This window comes from Muscardinus avellanarius (genome assembly GCF_963383645.1).
Source record: "Muscardinus avellanarius genome assembly, chromosome: 10".
NCBI lineage: Eukaryota > Metazoa > Chordata > Mammalia > Rodentia > Gliridae > Muscardinus > Muscardinus avellanarius.
Window position 1 is genome coordinate 86,926,625 of NC_137796.1, and position 25,465 is coordinate 86,952,089.

Sequence of the window (25,465 nt, forward strand, 5' to 3'; positions counted from 1 at the left end):
TGCTGCAGCCCAGGAAGCTGTACACGCGCTTTTCCCATGGCGCATGGGGCGGCGCTGGCCCGTCCCATCCCGGGAAGAAGGCAGAAACGGAGGCACCTACCTCCTTCAAACTCCGTCTGGCAGTTCCCCGAGGTCTCATTGAGGCTCTCCTCCTCGTTGATGATGATGTTCTCGATGTCCTTCATCGTCAAGTGATCCCGGAAGGCGTGGTAGAGAATGTGCTTCAGCTCCTCCAGAGTTATCCTCTGCATGTCAAACTGCGAAGATGAACAAGAGTGAGACGCCCTGGGCGGCTGGGGAAGAGAACTGAGCCTGCACAGGACTGGCCCGGCCTGGAGCTCCCCTCCTGAAACTTGTCTCGGTTTTTCGGGATCTCAGATGAGCAGTTCTCCATCCTGCTCAGCTCCAACAGATTGTGGACTTGCAGGGACTTCTTGGGAATACGGTGAGTGGAACGTATCCCCCTCAATTTAGACTCTTGGAGAGAAGATGCCACCTGCTAGTTTGGTTTCCTTCTCATCTCGCCATCTGCTGTCAACCCTCCACATCTCATGTGCTTTAGAGTTGTGTCACACTTCAGACAATGCATATGTTTCTAAAAGTGGCATCGTCTTCCAAGAAAGCAGCAGCTCGCATCTCGCTTTAAGCCTATATCTGCTATGGCTCCTTCCCCAAGGGTTCTTGTACTGGACGCTTGGTTCTCAGTGTGGCTTGTTGAGATGGGGCAATCTGCAAGACGTAGGGCTTAGTGCAAGGAGGCTAGGCCATTTTGGGGGTGCTGCCCTTGGAAGGGGTTAAGCTGGTACTTACGTGACCCTGGTTAGTTCTTACAAGTGTAAGCTGTTATAAAAGGAGGAACCTGGCCTCTGTGTCACTTTCTGGCTCCCTGTCTTACCCTGTGATCTTTTCTGCACATGCATACAATCTTCTGTCAATGTGCTGACATCCGCCATGAGGCCTACACCACAGCGGCACTGTGCTTTTGCAAATCCCAGGGCCGTGAGCTAAATAAAGTCCTTTTCTTCACAAAAGCACCCAGCATCTGGTATTCTATTACAGCAACGAATAATGGACAAATAGGTTATTTGAGTAGGTATCTGTTGCAATGCCCTTATCAGATACAATGCAAGTTCACAGCCATGTTTATGAAAAAGGTCAGCTGAAGGGGAGGTGCAGAATTCCCTATCATGTTCTGTCCCTCTCTGTGAAAGAATTATGGCTATTTCTGTCAGTTTTGGTCATGTCACTTTCTCAGCCAGTGAAATGTGAGTAGGGATCACATCATACCAAATGAAAACCTTTAGGAATCATCCTGCAGTTCTATTATCTGTTCTACTCCCTCTGCTCTGAGCACCAGATAGAGACTGTTCCTTCTTTCTGGGTTTTAGAATGAGGATAAAATGGAGACGACTTGCACCTATCTGCAAGAAAGAATAAATGATACAAAAAAATAATCACCTTTTCAAGTTAGCTGTAGGGACTTAGGGTTTATTTTCTATTCCAGCATAACTTGGACCTTTGTTGGTCTATGTCAACAGTACAGGAATTAATACATAAAAATGAGAGGGTAACATAACAGAAATTCTAAAATATGATGTATTTATTTCTAGGCCAGGGAGTAGAAAATGAGAAAACTGTTCATGAAAGCTGGAGAGAGAGTGGACCGTGTTCTACAGTTTTAAAACATGGTTAAACTGTTGTTTGCAATAACCTGGAGGATGAATTTATCAAATGAGCAGGCTTGATGTTAAAAAGTTGGGGAAACCTAAACCTTCATCGCTCTTGCTGCCAGTGGTAGCATCTGTGATTACTGGCCTCTTGGAACGTCTAACAATGTTCTACAAGTACCTTGTAGCTCCTTCTACGAGAAAGAACTGGCTTTTGATTTGTAAGCAAGGAATCAAAAAGCACCCAGAAGTCCCTGGTCTTGTAGAGGCGAAAGAAGCGTTTCTCACCTTCAGATAATAAGATATAAAATTGAGAAATTCTTTAATAACAATACAGATTTACAGAAACAAAATCACAGTGCCCCTCGTTAAAACTTCTAAATGTACTCAGTGGTTTATAAGTTTAGAGGGAGCTGATGTCTCCAAAATAATTGTGGATGTGGTTATTAGCACAAACCCATTAAAGTAGTAAAAACTAGGACCAAGTTCTTGAAGGAGTTGGACTAAGTGTTGATAACTTTGAATGAAAAGATACTGAGATGATTCAAAACTTAAAATGATCTTTGGGTGTCCCAATCTATGAGCACAAGCAATTAGTATTCTATGCTTCACAGATCCCAAGAAGGATCTATTTCCCAAGGCCCCGTAGAGAGTGAGGGTGGGAATCATGGAGAAAAATAAAATCAAGTGCAATTCCCAGGAAGCACAAACAGAATCTAATCAAAGAAAATTTCTCACTCCAATGTTTGTCCAAAGAATGCTGTGTCTTCCCTTCAGGGAGTCTAGGGATTGAACCAAGGAGTATTTTACCTCTGAACTACACCTCTAGCCCTTTTTATTTTGAAACATGATCTTGCTAAGTTGTGAAGGGTCTTGGTAGTTGTTGAGATTGTCCTCAAACTTACAATCCTCTTGTCTCAGTCTCCCAACTACTAGAATTACAGAATCCTGATCTTGGACTTTCAAACACCACAAGCTGAATAAATCTCTTTTTCTTTCTAAAGCACTCAGATTCAAGTATTTTGTTATAGCAAGATTCAAGTATTTTTTTATAGCAACAGAAAATGGATAAATGCAGAGGGTAGTTAATGCTGATGAATAAGGATGTTGACTCTAATAGGTTGTATAATTTCCAGTTATTTGTTTCCCTTCCAAGTGACAGGATTATACCTCCCTGGTCCATTCAGACCAGCTTTAGTCAATTAAAACTGAGAGAAAGTGATAAAAGTTCAAAGAGACACTTCAAAGCCATTGGGTATTCTGTTTTTTTTTTTTTTATTCTTCTGCTAAGAAATACTTATATCAAACAGAGAATGCCCCTTCACCCTAAATCCTGGAATGACTACAGTAAGAATAGACCCTCAGCTACCCTGTGAAGGGCATGTGATTTGAGTGAGAATTCAACCTTAGCTGATAAGAATTGGGGGTTTCTGCATTATAACTTAGCTAATGATGCGCCCAGGAATCAATGTTTTAAGCTAGTCTGGATCATAATGAAAGAGAGCCGTAGATAATTTCCCCCCACTATCTATGTAAGGTGATCCCTGCCTTGTTTTAAGTATGCACCTTGTTCTAAGAAATTAAAGTGGGTTACTAACACTAGCTGAGAAATCTAAATGGCTTAAGTTCAAAGCCATTTATATGAGTTAGGGCAAAGGAAAGAAGGATATGAAGTGGGCTTTCTTTCTGCATTACAGTTTAACGACCATAGAAGTGTATTTTAAGCTGGGTGTGGTGGCCAATGCCTGTAATCTCAGTACTTGGGAAGCTCAGACAGGAGGATCACAGCTTCAAGGACAACCTCAGCAATGTAGAAATACTCTCAGGAACTTAGTGAGTCCCTGTTTCTAAACAAAAATATTTGAAAAAGGGATATGGGTATAACACAGAGGTAGAATGCCTCTGGGTTCAATCCCCAGTACCACAAAAGATGCCCCCCCTCCAAAAAAGTGTATTTTGACATGCAGTCAGCTATAATGATTAATCAATTCATCAATTCATAGGATACTCTCCCTTTATAGTGCATGAGCAAAGATGATGTTGGTTTGCCTGAGGGAGAAAGCTGTCAAAACGCAGGGCAGGGCGAGTCACAGATCATAGATGAAGAATGTTGAGATCAAAGAGACTGAGAAAATGAGTAGCCGTTTCCTGGAAGACCAATCAAAAGCTTGAAAAAAGTGACCAATTTGAGAGCGATGTAGAAATTCAGAGCTTAGGGGAATATGTTGGCCAGGAGCCATGAGAGAAAAGAGAAAAGTACAGATTCTAGAAATCTATAGTTTTGCCTGTTTAGGTCATGTTTTCATATCAAGATACTAATATCTAAACAAAATTAAAATTAGTTGAGAAGCATTCCATACATCTTCTATACTGATCTGTCTCAAAAGTTTCTTTTTTCTTCTTCTTTTTTTTTTGTGTGTGATGCTGTGCTAGGGTTGAACCCAGGGACGTTCTACCTCTGAGCTACACCTACAATCCTTTTCATTTTTTATTTTCAAACAGGGTCTTGCTAAGTTGCTGAGGCTGTTCTCAAATGTGCAATCCTCCTGTTTTAGCCTTCCAAGCACTGGGATTACAGGTATGTACCACCATGCTTGGTTTCTTTAAAAAGCTTAAATCATTATAAATGTGGACACAGTGCTAACAAGTATTCCTTGCACAATCACTGGTCCATTTGGCTTTTAAATTTTTCTTCAGTCACTTTTGGAATTTTGTACTTTTTCGGGAAAACCAGCCACAAGATTTTTCAGTATTATTATCATGTGATTATGCACAGCAGACCCATAATTTTAAATTTATCTCAAATTTTATTAAATCTCATTTCTTAAAATTTTATTTATGTTTCTCTTCTAGCCTTAGTTTCTGTCATTTTTTGTTTTTAGTGGATTATATTCAAGAGAATGTGGTATCTTTAGAAACTAAGGAATTTTCCATTATAGGGCAACCTCTGTAAAGTCAATTATACAAATATACTCATCTTTATTAATTACATAATCTAACCATAAAACTATTATCCCTGTTTTCTATAACCTTACATTCACTTGATTTGTCAAAGATCATACATGTGTAACATATTAAAGTCTATGAAAATAATTGTCATTCCTATGTTCTTATTGTCTTAATAGTTTTAAATGAAGCTCTTTAGTTCAAAAACATTTACATATTAATGCAATGGATAGTTATTGATGATAATTCTCTGCTGGGCACTAGGATGGAGACGTGATGGTAAGTAAGTCATAGATCCTGCTCTCAGAAGACAAGAAAACGTGCCATTTTAATCCAGAATGGTATATATCATCACAAGGGACATCCAGGGTGGTCTGGCACCACGTGAGACGGCAGGGAATGGGTCACAGTCTTCTTGGAAGACATGCATGCAATGGAAACCCTACAGAAAAGGAAGCAGAGCTTTCAAGTGAGTGGGGTGGGCTTGGAGTGGGGAGAGGGTTGGAGACAAGAGCTGGGGGGACCAGGAGAACAGCCATACCATCCCCTGAAGATGGAAACATTGGGCTGTGCATCAAGTGGTGCTATGGTTTGGGTCTAGAGTGTCAACCAAAGGCCCATGCGTTAATGCTTGGTCTCCAGCCCATGCTGCAATTGGGAGTTGGTGGGACCTTTAAGAGGTGGGGCCTCATGGAAGGGCTTCTGGTTCCTGTGGGTGTGTCCTCAGAGGGGACTGTGAGATGCTGGCTTCCTCCTCTTCTTTTCTTTTATATCCTGGCCATGAGGTGAGCACTGTGCTCCACTACACACTCCTGCCATGATGTGCTGACCCCTCCTACAGATCTAAGACCATGGACTGAAACCTCTAAAACTGTGAGCCAAAGTAAACCTTTTTGCTTTTTAAGTTGCCTCTCTGAAGAATTTATTACAGTAAGTAACACAACTGGCAAGATGGTGAGTTCTTCTGAGAATTCGGTCTAGTCAGGAGAAGGTGGCGGGGAATGAAGTCAGAGCTGTAGGTGAGGTGCCCATCAGAAAAGGGCCTTCTATGCCATGGCAAAGAGCGTGGATACTTTTTTGGTTCTATATTTTTATTGTGGCAAAACACATATAAAATCTACTATTTTGTCCATGTTCAATCACACAGTTCCGTGGCACCGAGAACATTCATACTCCTGTGCCACCCTCACCACCATCCATCTGCAGAACCTTTTTCATCTCTCCAAACTGAAGCTTGGTGTCCACTAAATACTGTATTCCCAGCGTATTCCCTGGTCACTGCCGTTCTCTTTCTGTAAATTTAACCATTCTAGGTACCTCAAATAGGTACCTAAAAACTGGCTTATTTAATCTAGCATAATGTATTTAAGGTCCATTCATGTTATAGCATGTATTAGAATTTCCTCTATTCCTTTTATTTGTGGTATTGGTGATTGAACTCAAGGTATTCTACCTCTGAGCTTCACCCCTGGCCCTATTTTATTTTTTGTTTTGAAACAGGGTCTCACGAGGTGGCTGAGGACTTTATTAATTTGCTGAGGCTCACCTTGAACCTGCCACCCTCCTGTCTCAGCCTCCCAAGTACTGGAATTATAGGTGCCACGATACCCAGCTAATTTCCTTCCTTTTAAAGCCTGAATAACATTCCATGACACATGTGGTCTAGCGCATTTGGTTTTTCCATTCACTGACGAGTGGACTCTTGTGTTGTTACTTCTCCTCGTGGCCATTGTGAAGAGTGCCTCTTTGAACATGAGTGCATACACACCTGTTCTTGTCATTCTCTTCTTCTTTGGGGTGTATACCTAGAAGGGGAATTGATAAATCATATGGTAATCCTAAATTTACTTTTTTGATGACTAAAACTTGGTTTTGTCTTTTGGAAAAATGGGGTGCCACTAAAGGACTTTCAGCAAGACAAACTGGTTGATCAAGTTTGGACTTGAGAAAAATTAGCCTTTGCTGGTAGGAGCAAGACAACCAGATAGATAGGAGACTATTGAAGTTAAAACAGGTTAAAAGACCACAAAGGACTATGGGAGAATTCAAAATCCATGTAGGGGAGTGATTGATGAGACTTGGTGACTCACTGTGTGTAGCCTGTGAAGGAGAACAAGCTACCCCATAGACAGAAATAGAAAAAGAACAGGCCTAGAAAGAAAGAAAGAAAAGATCAGTCTGGGATATGTTTATTGGTGGTACCTGAGGGTTCCCATGACAACCTAGGATGCAGAAGGACATGTAGAAGTGGGCTAATAAAACAGACTTGGGAACGCCGGGCGTGGTGGCGCACTCTTGTAATCCCCATGCTTGGGAGGCGGAGACAAGAGGATCGCGCAGGTTCGAAGCCAGCCGCGCTGGCTTAAGAGACCCTATTTCCAAAAAATAAAATAGGTCTGGGAGTGTAGCCCAGAGGTAGAAGGGCTTCCAGGACCCAAGTACCACCAAAAAAAAACCATATACAGTCTTGGAAGTCATTTGCTTATAGATGACAGTAAAAGTCAGCAGAAAAGATGGTACCACTGAGGAAATGTATGAAGTATCAAAAACCCCAAGAAAAGCATTTGTGGACAGGCAGGCAAAGCTTTCATTACAGAATGTGTGAGGTGAGACTTAACAACGTACACAATCAGTAATTAGAAATATGTAAGTGCTTTCTTAAAGTCTTTTAGAAAAATCTATTTCTATATCAGTGTAGCTGTGTTTGTTTCCTTTCTGTATGAATTCTTCTGTTAAATATTTGTCTCTCTTTTGGTTTATTTATTTATCTATTTATTTATTGTGGTGCTAAGGATTGAATCCAGGGGTGTCCTACCCCCGACCTACATCCTCAGCCCTATTTTCATTTTATTTTGAAACAGGTTCTCACTTGGTTGTGGAGAGTCTCACTATGTTGCTGAGGTTGTCTTCAAACCTGCTAGCCTCCTGTCTCAGTCTTCCAAATACTGGGATTACAGGTGTGTACCACCACGCCTAGCAACATTGTGTGTGTGTGTGTCTGTGTGTGTGTGTGTTTTGGTGGTACTGGGGTTCCTGGAAGCCCTTCTATCTTAGGGCTACACTCTCAGACCTATTTTATATTTCTTTATTTGGAAACAGAGTCTCTTAAGCCAGCGCAGCTGGCTTCAAACCTGCGCGATCCTCCTTTCTCCGCCTCCCAAGCGCGGGGATTACAAGAGTGCGCCACCACTCCTGGCGTCATTTTGTGTTGTTTTAAAGGCATGTCTCTTACAAGGAGAATGGGATTTTTAAAAAGACTAATTTGAGAGTCTTTGCCTTTCAGCAGTGGAAAACAGTTGCATTTTGATATATTATTATCAACATGGTTGGTTATATTTCTTGTTTTCATTATTATAATTATTAAGGCATATTCATTGCATACATTAATGGACTTCATCGTGATATCTTCAGGCACGTGTACCAACCACCGTCTCTTCTTTCCCCTCTTATCTCCTTCCCTGGTAGTTCTCTTTCTACCCTCACATCTTTTTCTTTTTTCTTTCTGTATTCTATATATAACAGAAAACATATGACAGCTGTCCTTCTGAAACTATCTTATTTCACTCAACATGATAATCTCCAGTTCCCTCCATTGTCCTACGAAGAGGGACATGATTTTGTTCTTTATGGCTGAATTATTTTAGTTCCTGCTTCCTGGTCTTTCTGGTCCATATGTTTCCATTTGCCTTTTTGCATGTATAGAATCTATGGATGTCCTAATTTTGATTAAACTGGGGGCTATCTTTCCATTTACCAAATGCATTAAGCCATCCTTTCTCAAATTATTCAATTTGAAAAAACTAAATTGCATCTTTTCTTCTTTCCTTGTATGTGATAAGAAAAGTTATATATCTTTTACTTCCCTACCTCTTACCCAACACTTTTCCGTCTTGGTAAGTTTAATTTGAGATTTATTATGACACTACTCTTTGTATCTTTTTCTAGAATAGTATTTAGCTTCTGAATTTAATTTTGACATAAAATTTATAACCACTGCTGCTACTTCATTATATTTAATTGAATTCAACAGTCACTTCCATTTTTCTCTGGCTGTCCTAACTCCAAGTGCCTAATTGCCATCCAGTTATCTGTTAGAGAACTTTTAAAAATAGTTGATAATGAAACATTTGTGAATATTACATTTTCTGAGTTTTTATAATTTTAATAATACCTTTTCTTCCTTTCTTCCATGACAGACAACTTACTTTGGTAGAAAATTCTAGAATCTAACAACACCCCCCCCAAAAAAAACATACTGAATTTCTCTAGTCCCTTTTGTTGTTTAGTATGATGAAGGGTTTAAGAGGTTGGATGGTGGTCTAGGTTTATTATTATTTTTTGAAGATTATTTCTTCTAAACCACTAGTAGGAATATTTCATTATCCCTGAGATTTAAAAAAAATATTTTCTGTGCTATGTTAATGCATATGTTTTTACATTAGTCCTGGCTGAATCTTAGTGAGGGCTTTTAATTTTTATAACCATATCATTTTCTGCCTCCTAAATGCTTCCTAGGGACCATTTTGATTTTATTTTTTCTCTTGTTCTAGCTATTTCTTTCCTCTGGAACACAAATTATTTCTAATTAGATGTCTATTTGTTTTCATATATCTCTCTCCTCTAATAGTTTTCATCTCTGTTTGGGATTTAATTTTCTTTTTCTTTCTTTTTTTTTTTTTTTTTTTTTTTTGTGTGTGTATGTAATGGTAGGGATTCAACCCAGGGGCATTCTACCTCCAAGCTACATCCCCAGCCCAATTTTTTATTCTTTATTTTGGAACAGGGTCTCACTAAGTTGCAGAGAGTCTCACTAAGTATCTGAAGTTGGCCGCGAACCCGAATCCTCCTGTCTGTTTGGGATTTAACATCACTTTTTTTGTTTTACCTCTGCATGGCTAATTCCACTCCCTACTGTTTCTATAAAAGATTTCAACTCTGAAATTCCATTCTGATACCTCTTTATACTCTTGAGAATTTAATCCATTCCTTTTTATGCCCCAGACTGTTATGGTTGCTTCTCCCCCAAGCCCCTAATAGATCCCAAATCTCCATTACCTTTACAGGTTAAAATATTGAAGGAGGTCAAACAGACATCTTCTACAATTGCACCTGATTCAGTTCAGAGGCAGGTCTCTCCTCTGTGCCTCTCCCTTAGGCTGTACCAAGTCTTAATGAATCCAGTGCTATTGGGGCTGTTTCTGTTTATTTATACATGAATGACCAACAGCTCTCCAAATATAAGACTGGCCAAAAGAGAGAGCGGGTGGACCATTTTTAGGCCCCTGATGGTCCAGCTAGTTGTGGGTAATTTGTACCTCCCCCCCACCTTCTCTGGACAACTACAGTGTCCAGAAAATAGATGCAAACAGTGGAGCCGAGTTGGAGGATCTCCTCTGTCTTGTGGGTTTGGGTGTCCTCTGTCCTCATCTGACTCGGGGTGGGAGGGGGTTGCATGATTTCACCTGCACACTCATCCCCTTTATCAGTTCAAGGTAGATCTTTCTGGAGATGGTATCAGTGCCCTGGTCTTCCCGATGCCTTTGCTACCAGAACTCTCTCATTGTCATTCCTGCTGGGAGTTATTTTTTGCCAGTTTATGCTCCAGCCTCTGCTAGCTGATAACGAGCCTGCTAACGGGGCAGGCACGGCATCTTGCTCCATGCCTGGGTCCCAGCTGGATGCATGAAAAATGTTTTTTGAATGGCTCCACACTGACCCTCCATTTGTCCCTGAGCACAATCTTTCCTACCTGCCTTTCCTCCCCACCCAGGGTCTCTCCCAAATCCATCAGAAGGCCGGGAAGGGCGCTCTCTGAAAGCAGACTCCTCACATTCAGATTCTCTGTCTTTTCAGAGTAGACAGAGTAATTGAACTTGTTTTCCTGCTGCGATGGGAACCTCAGGGGGGCCTGAGTCCCCCAGCGAAGTCCTGAATTCTTGATAAGACCAAAAGCCAAGCTGCAGAGAGTCAGAGATCTGGGCTGGCTGCGGCCTCTGTGAAGCCTCTGCCACCAGCTCCAACCACAGAGACAGGCACGGCTGGGGGCAAAATCTTCCCTGACCAGATGGCGGATGAATCTAAACTCCTTTCAGTGTTTTACAGAAGATGTGGGATTAATTTGATGACACAGGGCTTTGCCTTCTGGAGGGGAGGGTGGGCTGAATAAGTGCTGGGGTATTTCACACCCCTGGTTCTTTTTCTTTGCCCATCTACAAAAAGAACCCTCCTGCTGAGGGAGAGAAAGAGCTGCCTGGAAGATCAATGGGTCAGAACTTTTCCACTTGGGAGCAGAAATGGGTACAGTTCACCTTGCTAGTAACCACTGCAGGCTGGGGCATCCAGACAGGATCTCCAGTGGCCACGGTCCCACCACATAGTGGAGGGGTTGCCTCTATCTTGGTGCAGCATAGAAATAGCCATGTTCAGCTGGGCATGAAGATGCACTCCTGTAACCCCAGGATTTGGGAGGCTGAGACAGGAAGATTGCAGGTTTGAAGCCAGCCTCAGCTACTTAGCAAGACTCTATTTCAATCCTCAAAAGAATGGGAATGAATTTACCATGTAATCCAGAAATACCACTTCTGGGTATCTACCCCAAAAATGGAAACCAAACTACCAAACTAATGTATGCGTATCTATGTTCATAGCTGCACAATTCACCATTGCCAGACTATGGAACCAGCCACAATGCCCATCAACAGATGAATGGATTGCAAAACTATGGGATATGTACACAATGGAATTTTACTCAGCCATAAAGAAAAATACAGTTACATCATTTACAGGGAAATGGATGGAACTGGAGAACATTATGCTAAGTAAAATTAGTCCCCAAAATAAGAAATCGGATGCTCTCCCTAATATGTGGAAGCTAGGGAGAAAATGGGTCATAGGAGGAACTCTAGATGAAGAAAGAGACACTGCAGATGAACAAATAAGGTGACCTGAGGGGGATGGGGGGGGAAGAGGCAAATTCCCTAATGTACATGATGTTCATTAACAAACGTATCCATCACTAAGGCAAACATGAAAAGGATGGAGGGGGAAGAAGTGGGGCAGGAATTGGGTAAGGGCTAACTGGGTGATGTGTGCATGTATGCCTATACCATCTTGTACTCCACTAAGATGTATGTCTACAATGCACCGATAAAAAAATAAAAAATAGAAAATAAAAGGGCTGATATCAGAGAGAGAATGACCCTGAGTTCCATCCCCAGCATCAAAAACAAACAAACATATATACAATAAAACAAAGCTATGTTCTGAGTAAGTACAGGCCAAATGCCTAGCAAGGCCATCCAATCTACGCAGTTTACTTCCAAATTTTTTCTCCATCCTTGGCCCTAACACCACAAGTAATGCCGCTCTCGCTTATCTAATAAACAGCACCCGTCCCCAGACAGTGGGTCCTACCATCAGCCCGCCAATGCCGGTGGTGTTCAGATGTGCGGGAAACCCTGGTGTGCCCGGAGACACCCCTGAAGCTGCTCTGACTTCAACATCTCCCCCACCACATGGAGAATTAAACATTGAGAGCGAAGCGTGGGGTATTGTGAGACTCCCTCCCTGCTCTGAACAGAGACTGGTCCCTCTAGAGCCTGTGGACAACACTGGTTGGCCTGATGAGCTGGGGAAAGGAATGGGAGGCTGGCAAAAGTACTGAGATCATTTTAAAAAATTGCAACAGAAAGCAAACATATACGATGAGTGCCAGTCTGTGGACGGGTCCTCTGGATTGCTGCACGGTTCTCACTCACCTCCTAAGGGGGGACAAAGACAGGCGGAGAAGGAGAGTGCTGAATTTCTTCGTTTTTGTTTTTGGTAATGGAGATTAAACCTGGGGCATTCTACCCCTGAGCTATGTCCCCAACCCTTTTAATTTTATATTTTAAAATTGGAAACAGGATCTCACTAAGTTGCTGGGGCTGGCCTTGAACCTGCAATCTTCTTTTCTCAAGCTTCCCAAGTAGTGGGATTGCGGGCACGCACACACCTGGCTTGAATGCTGCATTCTTTAGCACTGCAGGGGATCGGTTCGGGTGAGTAAGAAGACTGAGCTGACCTGCGAGGCTTGGCCTCTGCAGACTCCAGCTGGAATGCGGCAGCCTTTCAGGGAATGATGCAAGCCCACAATCACACCCAAACTAAGATTGAGCACCTATTTACTGCCACAGTCTGGAGGAAAATTTCCACTAGCTGCAAGACCTAGGGAGCAGACACCTGACTGGGGATCTGAGGCTGACATTGAAGGGCTTTGCCCTCTGCAACGAGGCGCTGCCACCTGCCTGCGGACACGCTAGCACAGACCCCTCCCTGGTGTGTGCGCCTGAAAGGCCCAGCGCCTCCTGGCCAGTGTCCCTGCTTCTGCTCCTCCTCCAAGGCACTCAATAGCAGGGTCAGCTGGAGGGACCCTGCTGTGGCCTCCCTGCCTGCCGGGTCTCTGAGGACATGAGTCTGAATTTGTCTTCCCACCTGTGTGCTCTTCGCCTGCAGGCCTCCCCAAAGGTGGGGCTCACCAGGTCCCGGGCACTGAGGTTCCTGGACCTTCAGATTTCTTATAAAGCAAAGCCCTGATCACTTGCCGACCTCTTCCATGAATGGTCAGGCGAGGGCATGCAGCTGAGAGGGTGCACAGCCGCGATGCAGGTACCAACGTGCGATACAGCCAGAGTCCAGGGGCAGGATGACTACACCTGTTCCTCAGTATCTGAGGGGGATTGATTATGGGACTATTTTATACAGCATTAACATTGTAGTAGGCATTATAAGTAACATGGAGATGACTTAAAGTATGTAGGAGGGTGTGCACGGCTTATATGCAAATACTACACGTGTGTGTGTGTGTGTGTGTGTGTGTGTGTGTGTGTGTTTTACTGGGGATTGAACCTACTGACATTCTGCCTCTAAGCTACACCCTCAGCCCTATTTAATTCTCTATTTTTAAACAGGTTCTCACTAAGTTGCTAAGGGACTTGCTAAGTTACTTAAGCTTGTCTCGAACAAGTGATATCCTGTCTCAGCTTCCCAAGTTTGAGGATGACAGGTGTGCATCACTGTGCCTAGCTAACACTACACCATTTTCTATGAGGGACTTAAATAGCTATCGATTGTGGTATCCATGAGGGGGTATCAGACCTGACCTCCAAGGATCATGAGGGACACCGGTGTAAACTGAAAACCTACTAGGTGTTAGGTGCTCTTCTAGGGACTGGGGATGCTTCAGGGAATAAGACAGAAAATCCTCTGTTCATCTGGGGCTCGCATTATAGTTGGGGCAGACAGCAAACGCCAAAGAAGCACATAAAATGGAAATCAGCTTGTGAGGTGTGCTATGGGGGAAAAGAAAGCAGGGAGAAGGGCAGGGAGTTCTTGAGGGTTACAATTTTAAGGAAGGACCTCAGGACCATCCAACAGAAAAGATAGTATTTGAGAAGACACATAAAGGAGCCACGCCTAAGCTGAGAGTGATGGCATGCACCTGCAATCCCAGTACTTGGGAGACAGAGCCGAGAGGATCACAGATTTAAAGGTGGCCTCAGCAACTTAGTGAGGCCCTATTTCAAAATAAATGAACCAGGCGTGGTAGCGCACGCTTGTAATCCCTGCGCTTGGGAGGCTGAGACAGGAGGATCGTGCAGGTTCAAAGCCAGCCTCAGCTGGTTTAAGAGGCCCTGTTTCCAAATAAAATATAAAACAGGTCTGGGAGTGTAGTCCGAAGGTAGAAGGCCCCTGGGTTCCATCCCCAGTACCAATAATAATAATAATAATAATAATAATAATAATAAAAATAAAAAAATATGGCAGGGAGTATAGCTCAGATGTAGACTGATCCTGGGTTCAATCCCCAGTACTATAAACTGGAGGAGGACCTGTGTAGCTCCTTGGTGGAGGGAGATTCCAGGCCCCGGAGCTTAAGTGCTGAGGCCTTGGGGTAGGAATCCACTTGGTGTTCTAGCCAGTGGAGCCGGAGGGGAGCAAAGAACTGTTTCCACAATGAATCTGTTGCCCTGTGAGACTCAGAAAATGTTTCTCTTTTTAAAATAGAGATAATCACTGTGCTGAAGTGCATTCCGTTGAGTAAAATTATAGGTATGGTTTGGAGTACAGGTCAAAGGAAAAGCCCATTAGTCGCTTTCTGCTCCCAATTTCAACTGCCATTGTGACGGGAGCCTTGAACCCACAGAATAATTCACTCGTGTCTCAGCCCTTTACACCAACGTGATCTGTCCCACTGGAGTGGAGGGCGCATGAACTCCAGAGATCAGAGTAATTTCTGTCTTCTGAGAGGTAGTTTTTGAGGTTAGACTGAATTATGGCTCCAAAGATATCCACATCCTAATCCTGGGAACCTGTAAACATGGGACATAACCTGGTAAAAGGAACTTTACAGATGAAATAAGTCAAGGGCCTTGAGATGGGGAGATTAAGCTGGACTTCCTGAGTGAGCTCTAAATCGAATCTCCTGGATCCTTACACATGGGAGGCAGAGGGAGATCCCACTAAAGAGGAACAGCAAGGGGAGGGGGCAGCGGAGGCCAGAGGCCATGCTGGGTGGGGTCGCGTGGGGAGGTGGCAGAGGCCCAGAGCCCAGGCTGTTGGCTGCAGCTGGCAAAGGCCAGGGGCCAGGTCCCTCCTGGGAGCCTCCAGAAAGGACAGCTGACATTTAGCCATGAAATTGATAATAATGGATTCCTGGTCCCCAGCAATGTCGGAGAATGAATTTAGGTTGTTTTATGGTAAGAGTTGGATAATTGTCATAGCAGCAATAGGAGATAGAGGTTTATTAATTTTGTTTATAAAATAAAGTCCTCTTTGCCAAGAGCTCGCTATGTCTGGAAAGAACTCTCCTCTTTGGGAATTTGAACACCAGGAAGCTGTGGCTTGTTGGGTGGTGGTGCAGTGACTAGGCACCTGCTTTGGGGCCTGAAGGCGATCTGTGGATATTCTGTAAGGAGATACTCTTGTGGGACACAGACTGAGGGTGGCCTTGGGCAGCACCGTCTGTTCCACACCTGGGAGTGTGTGCAGAGTCCAGTGTTTATGGAGGACGAGATGGGAAAACGAGAAGCAGACAGGAAGAGCAAGGGGGAAATAGTTCATGTCCTCACAGCACCATGGAGATTTAGTAAAGAGCATATAAAACTCCTCTCTGCAATCGACAGGGATGTGCTGGTGGCCCCAGGGGTCAGTGGACATGGAGCACAGTGTCAGGACGGGCTGAAGGTGGAGATTTCGTGACGAAGGCGGGGCTGGTCCGTCTGCCTCTGTGTGAGTGCACAAGTTCTTAGTAGGCACAAACTGAGTGTATCTGTGAACTTGGCTCCTGTTTAGATAGCATCACCTAGGGCTTGTGTGACCCACTGAAAGCTATTAAGCTTCTGTTTCTTAGTCCCCCCTTTCCCAGCAAGAAATAGACATGATGTCATATATGTAACATGTATATTATGTAGTATAATACGTATAACTATACACATATATGTGTATATATAACTATGCAACCCCATTATATGTAAGAATATATCATAGATATAACCCCTATATATATGATATATTGATATATAATTATATGTGATTATAATATTATAATTACATATTATAATATATAATACAATAGTATGTATCGTATCTAATGTATATCACTATATAATATATAAAATGTAATATACGTTTTGTGGATAGAAACTAGAACCCTTTTTATTATAAAAGGCGCATTTTCTTGTACTTTATACAGTTTGGTTCCTTGACCTTTCAATGTGCTGTGTCTCACACATGAAAAATTAAGGGGAACTGTGCGTGGCGGTGCAGGGATGTGATCACTTGGGGCCGTGAGCCACTTGGAAGGCTGAAATAGGAGGATCACAGGTTCTAGGTCACCCATGGCAACTTAGTGAGAGTTGGTTTTGAAATAAAAAATTCAAAATAATTGAGCTGGGAGTATAGCTCAGGGGTACAGCACCCCTGATTTCACTCCCCATTACACACACACACACACACACACACACACACACACACACACTTAAGGATTAAGGGGAACAAAAACACTCCAGTAGTTACCACAGAGGCAAGAACTCACTGATGTCCCAATTCCACATCCATATTTCTTTCATGACGCCTTAGTGGGTAGCCGAGGCAGTTCCAGAAAATGCTGTGGATTGTGGATTAGCTGAGTCCCCTGCGTCCCCATGAAGATAAATGCAGATAGGGTCTGAGTATTCGTGCAGGTGGGGGATGGAAACACCGTGAGGAGCCCATAGACTCCTCATCCAGGGGAGTGCTTCCACTACCTCGCCGGCTGCCCACAGGTCATTTAATAGCTTAGACTCTGCATCCTCATCCATTTAGTAGATAGTCATCGTAATAAAAAGAATAATAAGAGTAGTAATAGGAAGGTATTAGTATCAAGAAAAGTAAGAACACCTGCCTTATCTACCTCATTGGCACATTGTGAAGAACAAATGAAATAAAAGATGTTAAGTGTCTTTAATAAAAATGCCAAGTAATACAAATATAAGACATAATTTTGATAGGCCTGTTAATGATGTGATGGCCAATTTTATCTTTATAATTGGGCTCCTAGTATCTATCTCTCTTCCAGGCTGGTGACTGAAGTTGCCCAACACATAATTCTGTCAGAGCAGTGAAATTTAAGCTCCTCGTGGCTTAGGTACACCTGTTTTTTTTTTTTTCTTTTCTCATTTAAAGAATGCCATTTAGGCTTTCTGGCTTCTCCTGACAGCTTGTATCTGGCATTTGGCAAAGTGCTGAGGTGGGATGTATTGCATTATTTCCTACCTTCGTGACCCTAGACAAATTTTTAATGAATATCTTTAGGGAAGAAGACTCTTTTTTGTGGTGCTGGGGATTGAACCCAGAACTATTCTACCTCTCAGCTATACCCCCAGCCCTATTTTATTCTTTTCTTTTCAAAATGGGTCTCATTAAGTTGTGGGGTTCCTTGCTCTCTATGTTGCTGAGGCTGACTGTGAGCTTGCGATCCTTCTGTCTTATCCTCCCAAGTACTAGAATTACAGGCATGTACCACCACCCGCAGCTAGATTTTGCTGCTCCCTGTGTCTTGAACACCATTCTCTGACCTTGTGGCCTCCAAACCAGTTCCTCTTTTGGGTCCCATTTGTCTCTCATTCTTCTGGTAAGCCTTCTTGAGTTCCCTGAGGCTGAATGTGCTTCTTTTTTGCATAAGATACACATTATCCTACACCTAATTCTATCATAAAACCCCCAACAATGTGTGGAATGTGCTTTGCTGAACTTTCTGCCTATTAAACTATAAGATCTTTTTTTTATTATTTTATACTGGGGATTGAACCCAGGAACATTCTACTTCTGAGCTATATCCTCAGTCCTTTTTATTTTTTTAATTTGAAATAGGACCGCAGTAGGTTGTTGGCTGGTCTACAACCTGGAATCCTCCTGTCTTAGTCTTCCAAGTACTGGGATTACAGGTGTGTGCCATCACGCCCAGCCTAGACTGTAAGATCTTGGAGGATAGTGACCATGTTCTGTTGACAGATTTAGTCTCTCCATCCTACTTAGCTCAAGTAACCCTTATCCATATTGACTCAATAAAAGAAGGTGTGCACATTATCTGAGAAAAAAAATGGGTAACACAGCCAGTACACTGCACAAAATGTTCACTTACAGAGAAAAACAAGTGGCAAGTGGAAATACTCGACAAAATGGGCCGTGATGACATTGGTTTCTATGCAGAAGCTAGAGAGAAAATAGGAAATGAAAAGGACTTTGGATAAATGAGAGAGACCCGTAGAATGGTGGAAGGGGAGTAGGGAAGGGAGGAGGGGAGGAAAGAAAGGAGAACTGATGAGAGAAACACTTCAAATAATGCTAAGTCCATATATGGAGTCATCGCTACCAACCTCATTATACTTATGGGGATGGAAGAGAGCGGGTGGGACCCGGAGGAAAACACACCAAGTACCGTGCACGTGTATATTTCAATCCCTTTGACCTTCTTTATGGTATCTAATTACAGTACACCAATAAAACCATAACAAAATCTAATGGCAATTGCGAGGTTTAGATCATGGAAAGTTCAGGGAAAAAAAGGGAAGCAAAATGATAAAGGAGGGAAAAAAAGGGAAAACCAAATAGAGGTTAATGAGCCAGCAGACCCAAACCACATGGGTCTAGCTGGATGGAGAATGGGAAAGAAGCAAATATGTAGAAGCAATGGAAAGGAAGGGCAGTGCGGGGCTATGTGACCCTCCCCGCTTCAAAACCATCACCATCCACTGTGTAAAACTAGCAAATCATGGATGGAGCTGGAGGACATTATGCTAAGTGAGATGAGTCAGTCACAAAAAATAAGAAATTGGATGCTTTCCCTAATATGTGAAAGCTAAGGAGAAATGGGTCATAGGAGGAACTCTAGGTGAAAAAGGAAATCCTATAGAGGAGAAAACAAGACAGCCTAAATGAGGGATGGGAGGGGGAAGAAGGAAATTCTCTAAAATACACAGTGAACTTAAACACAGAAATCAACCACTAAGCCAAGCAAGGGAAGGAGGGATGGGGAGGGAAGGGAGTGGGAATTGGGTAGGGGCTAAATGGGTGATGTGTACATGTATGTCCACACAAGTTTTTTACCCCAACATGATGTATGAATATAATGCACGAATAAAAAAAAAAAAAAACTAGCAAATCAGCCGGGCGTGGTGGCGCACGCTTGTAATCCCAGCATTCGGGAGGCTGAGACAGGAGGATGATCAGGGTTCTCAGCTACTTAGGGAGGCCCTTTGCAACTCAGTGAGACCCTGTTTCAAAATAAAGACTAAAATATAGGGCTGGGGTTGTTGCTCGGAGGTAGAATGCCCCTGGGTTCCATTCCTAGTACCACAAACAAAACAAAATAAAAAAACTATAGCAAATAAGTACTTGGTTCAGAGCTTAGGAAGTGAAACTAAGTTGGCTATTTTTTTCCAACTCAGAGCCCCAAATTAGAATATCCTTGACCCAATTTTGTTTCCCAGAGGAAGTCCCTGCACAGTTCAGCAACCTCCCTCTTCTTTCAGGAAACAACCAGACAGGAGTCCAAGGTTCACCCGTGGCCCTCTGTTTATTAGCCAGATCCCAAATGCAGACTGTGTTTAAGCCATATGCCCCTTTGTTTTCATAAGTGGGACACAAATATGGTGTGTGGGAACGTGGTACAGCGCTCTGTTTCAGGAGCTGGATCACAAACATGGCGCTTGGGTAAGCCCCTGGCCTTCTGTTTCAGTGACTGATCACAAATACAGCATGTGGTTGAGCTGTAAGGTCCTCTGTTTGGGGATCAGATTACGAGTATGGCATGCTTCCTTCTGTTTGCCTTACCAAATCGTAAATAAGGTGCACAGCTAGGAATTATAGCCCTCTGGTTTAGTAACCGGATCACATGGCACTTGGGTAAGTGGTAGAAATTTCCATTTTAGAAACTAGACCACAAACTCAGACCATGGTTAAGGCATGGCCTCTTCCTTTTTTTTTTTTTTTTTTTTTTTTTTTGGTGGATACTGGGGATGGAGCCCAGGGGCATTCTAGCTCTGAGCTACATCCCCAACCCTATTTAATTATTTTATTTGAGCTAGGGTCTCACTAGCCAGGTGTGGTGTTGCACGCTTATAATTCCAGTACTTGGAAGGCCGAGACAGGAAGATGTGGTTTATGGCCAGCCTCAGCTACTTAGTGAGACCCTGTTTCAAAATAAAGAATAAAAATAGAGCTGGGGATGTAGCTCGGAGGTAGAATGCCCCTGGGTTCCATCCCCAGTACTGAAAAACAAACAAACAAACAAAACCAGTCTCATTAAGTTGCTGAAACTATCCTTGAACCTGCCGTCCTCCAGTGTCAGCCTCCCAAGTCCTGAGACTGCAGGCGCATGCCACCAATGCCTGGCTCAGCCTCTTCCTCCTAATGAACAGATCACAAGGGCGGCAGGTGGCATCGCCTCTCAGGTCACACAGTGAGCACACGGCCAAGCTGCACGAGGTTGCATTTATTGGCTTCAATTACACATTCTGGCCTCGTCTTTTCAAATTTTATTTGTCGCCTATGAAAGTTTAATTAGCTAAAGAGAGACAAACACAATTATAAAAAGCAAGAGAACCGAGGTCGTAAAATCACCAGCGCCATATAAGCTCTTACAAAGCAAGACTGAGGTCACGTTTAGGGAGTTAGGGAGTCGGGGTGATAGAAATTCTGGAAGAAACGCATTGGGACCCCCCCCGCCCCGCCCAGGCATGGCACTGGGAGGCCAGTAGAGCAGCCACGGGACAGACCAAGGACCTTCACCTGAAGCTCTTTTGCCACTGAGCCGCATGATATTTGGGAAGAGCTGGGCGATAGGATTTGGATTCCTGCCCTGCTGCTGTTGGACTTGGCCAGGTGACTTGCTTTGGGCAGCGAGTTGCTAACACACATGGCTGGAGCAGAGGCGGGGGCACCTCCTCTTGCACCAACAACATCTCCGTCTCCGTGAGTAACACTTCCCCTGAGCTTCTACCACTTGGGCTGGGAATGAACACACTGGCCCAACTTGCTTTAGAAGCAGAGCCTCTCCGCTCAGCCCGGCCCGGCTCAGCTGGGCTTCAGCTCCCTCGCAGATCCCTGAGCATCGGTAGAAAGGCTTCTTGGAATATGGCCCGCAGTTAGGTGGTCTGTGGTGTAACATCATTATGCAACCTTGCCTGATATGCGTGGGGCTTCAGAGGGCAAGGGCCGTGGCTCCAGAGATACAGGAAGCAGTGAAAGAATGAAGGCCGCGCAGCTGGATTCGAGTCTAGAATGCGGACCAGCTTCAACAGAAAGCAAAAGAAGCAGCAGGCATAGTGGCACATGCCTGTAACCCCAGTACTTGGGAAACTGGGACAGGAGTATCACAGGTTCGAGGCCAGCCTCAGCAATTTAGTTAGACCCTCTTTCAAAATAAAAAAATAAAATGGGGCTGGAGTGTAGCTCAGAGGTAGCATGACGTTGGCTTCAACCTCAGGTACAAAAATAATTTAAAAAAAAAAGTTGACCCCCAGGTCACAGGCTATACCCTTCCTGGAGAAGGAGCCATGCAGATTGAGAGCATGGCCCATTTTCCTAGCTCTCTGCAGACCACAAAGAGGCTGGCTCACAGACTCATCCCAGTCCACAGACAATTCTATTCCATTATTTACCCATCTCTATGCAAAGCAGAGGGGTATTGGAAGAAACAAACACACAAAGTTTGAACCCTGTGAAAGGAATTCAAGGCGTAAAATTCTCAGGAGAGCCACGCACTTTGGAGACTGGAAAAAAACCTACTTTTGAAAAACATTTATGGGAAATCAAAGCGAACCTGGCATAGCAATTGCTTTGAGTTCCCAGTGGCATTCATCTATACATATATCCGTTGATTAGAAGAAAGCTCGTTAGTACATAAAAAAATCATGTTTGAAAAATCCAATAAGGCCATAGCAGAGACGAGAGAAGCCTCAAAGAGCAGAATTGATAGTTGAGAAAACAGGCCCAGCGTTGCAGATGGCAAAATAAATATCATTAGCTCTGTCATGCAGAGAAAAGGATTTAGGGATAAAAAGGTCCTAGAAGAAACGATAAGTAGGAAGAACACAGGCTAGAGATATATGGAAAATTGTCATTCCTAAAGAAGAATCATGAAGAAGTGGAACAGAAACAATAACTCAAAATGTAGTAGATAAAAAAAAAAATTCTCTATCCAGATCTACATAGCTTAGAGTGAATCAGGTAACCTAATTTTTTTGTGGTACTGGGGATGGAACCCAAGGGCTTTCTACCTCCAGGCTATACTCCCATTTTATTTTATATTTTATATTTATATTTTATATTTTATTTGGAATCAGGGTCTCATTAAGTTGCTGAGAGTCTCACTAAGTAGCTGAGGCTGGCTTCGAACTTGTGCAATCCTTCTGTCTCAGCCTCCCAAGCATGGGGATTATAAGTGTGCACCAGCACACCCGGCCCAGGTAACATAATTTAAAAGATGCAAGTCCTTGAACATATTTTAATGATTGATGTATATGAGATGTAAAAATAAGGAAAAACTGTGCAAATATCTTGGTATAAAAAGTGGGTTAAGGCCGGATGTGGTAGTGCAGGCCTGTAATCTCAGTACTTGGGAGGCGGAGTGAGACAGGAGGATCACAGGTTCAAGGCCACCCTTGGCAATTTAGTGATACTCTCAGCAGCCTGGTGAGGCCCTATTTCAAAACAAAGAAATAAAAAGGGCAGGAGGTATAGCTCAGAGTTAGAATGCTGTGAGTTAAATCCCAGTACCCACAAAAACAAACAAAAAATAGTGGGTTAAATGTAGGGTAAGAGAACCCTTCTAGGTCATTTCCGTGACACTTCCAAATTCCAGGAGACAATGGGGGAGTGTCCTTGAATTTTTAGGGGAAAGAGCTTTTACTTGCAAATTTGATACCTGTCAAGGTTATGATTTATCTACAAAGGCAAGTGAATATAAATTAGTTACATGAGGGCTCAGAAAGCATAAAATCCACCACCCTTCCTATATAAATGATTTCAAGCACACATTAGCCCACTGGGAGAGGTCTCAAAATCAGGAATTCAAGAGTGGGGAGAACATGGTATACAGGGACTGTGTCTGAGAACTGAAACCACCCAAATCTAAAATCTAATTTAAAATTAATGCCCTAAACATGTCTCTGGAACAAAATGCAAATAAGGCAGTTACTTCTCGAAAGGGAAGACATAATATGAAAACCCAATTATTTAACCTTAATAAATTGGATCTAAATCCCATGTCACATTAAGCAAAGATTAAAATATAGAAATAGGAGGGATAACCAGGAGGAAAAGTTACTAATTTTGTTACTTAAATGAGGGCAGAGCTCCTATTTAACTGCACTGATGAATAGATTAATGTTAAATGGTAGTTGTGGTAACAGACATATTTATCATGGTGTTTCTTTTAATGGATGTGCCTTTAGTGGCTTCATATAATTAACTGTATTATCTTTTCCAAATTTTATTCCAGAAAATGGTAGAAAATAGTTCTAGGGAGGAAAGTGTTCTTCAGCAACAACAACCACACCACCTTTTCTCTGTGGTAAATAAATAACTTATATTAGTATCAATGTTTCTGAGCAGTCCTATGGATCGGAGACACAGTTTAACTTCTTTAGCTTAGTGTTTGCCAATAAGTAAAGCAGGGAATCTTTTTTTCATGCATTATTATAGTTGGCATTGAGGTTATCTGTCCCAGATGGGCACGTGGCCCAGTTTTGACTAAAAAAAAAGGACAAGCTGTGATGGCTGCCAAAGGCCCGTGGGAAGACTTTTAGAGAGAGAAAAAGAGATCCAGCCATAGAAAGAGATGTTCTCTTTTTAAATCCTTGATATTGTCATGTCTAGCTGCGATGTCTGGAACTGAGATAGCCATCTTGTTGTCGGCATGAAAATGACATTGTTCTGTTTCTCACTGCTGTCTTTTGACCCAAATATTTTATTGTTGTGCACATGGGTTCTGTGGGTGAGAAATTTAGAAAGGACACATTGGGCTCAGTCCGTCTCTGCCTTGGTGTATTTAGGACCTCATTTGAAAAGACTTGAAATCTAGGTGGGTGACTGAATGGCTGGGGCTGAATCACAAATCTGGTGTAAGGGCCAGAAAGACCTTGAGACTAGACAGAGCATCTCTCCACTCCACACAGCTGTGCTTCCTCACAGCATGGTGGCTCTGGAGGAGGGACTTCCTGTATGGCAGCTCCAAGGCTGCTGCACTGCCTTTTCTTAATTATTTCTTCTTTTTTCTTTTCCCTCGTTCTTGTTCTTCTTTTTCTCCTCCTCCTCCTCCTCCTCCTCCTCCTCCTCCTCCTCCTCCTCCTCTTCCTCTTCCTCCTCCTCCTCATCCTTCTCATCCTCTCTCTCTCTCTCTCTCTCTCTCTCTCTCTCTCTCTCTCTCTCTCTGGCTGAAGATTGAACCCAGGGGCATTCTACCTCCAAACTATACTCACAGTGGTGTAAACAGGGTCTTGCTAGGATGCCGAGAGCCCGAGAGCCTCACTACCTTGCAGAACCTGTCCTTGAGCCTTGTGATCCTCTTGTCTCAGCCTCCCAAGTACTGGGATTGCAGGTGTGCACCACCACACTCAGCTTTCACTGTCTTTTCTGACCAAGCATCCAAGGGCAGACAGCACCTACTCCCCCAGCCGTCTGATGGTCACTAAAGAGTCACCATTCACCCAGTTCAAAGGGTAGGAAGGTAGACCCTCCTTTCCACGATAGCAGGGTCACACCGTAGAATAGGTGATGCTGTGCTTGTCTTCAGAGTTCATGTAGCTGTATTCAGAGTTCTTGTATTCAGAGTGCTTGGATTCAGAGTTCAGTTCATATAGCTGTCATCACTGACGAAGAAAGAGGACGGCCACAGAATGGGGCTGCTACTGAGCTGTGGATTTAACTTCTCCTGAATCTCTCCCTGACTCGGAACTTCCATTTTGTAAGGGGTGTCCTTCTCCGAGCTGCTTTGAACGGGTGTTTTTGTGACTCGCTCTGAGAGCATTCCAACAGAAACCAACAACTATGGACATCTTGCAGAGTCCAGTGGGTGGAAAGCACTGTTCAGATGGTGTCTGTGCAGACATGAAAGTCAGAGAGACCAGTGATTAGATGGCCAGGTCCTCAGGGCACTTATTGCTCCTGTTGGGACAGAGCTGCCGTTTCCTTATAAATAAAGAAGGATGATGATACTGGCAGAATTGTTCTGAGGCATTTGTGAAGTATTTATTGTTGTGCCTGCCACAGATAAAATGCTCAGTAATAAAAGGTAGTCTTTACTAACATTATTTTTACCATTATGGCATCGA

The 25,465-nt window shown here is 43.2% G+C and overlaps 1 protein-coding gene across 1 annotated transcript in view; it reads right to left on the reverse strand.

Annotated features, from left to right (window-relative positions):
* CALN1 (calneuron 1) overlaps nt 1-25,465 on the reverse strand; it is a gene marked incomplete at both ends in the record, with an annotated part of 508,467 nt that overhangs the window by 16,297 nt on the left and 466,705 nt on the right. Inside the window, one exon of the mRNA XM_080704208.1 lies at nt 101-257. Coding sequence (XP_080560334.1) covers nt 101-257 — 157 coding nt within the window. The remainder of the gene's footprint in view (nt 1-100; nt 258-25,465) is intronic.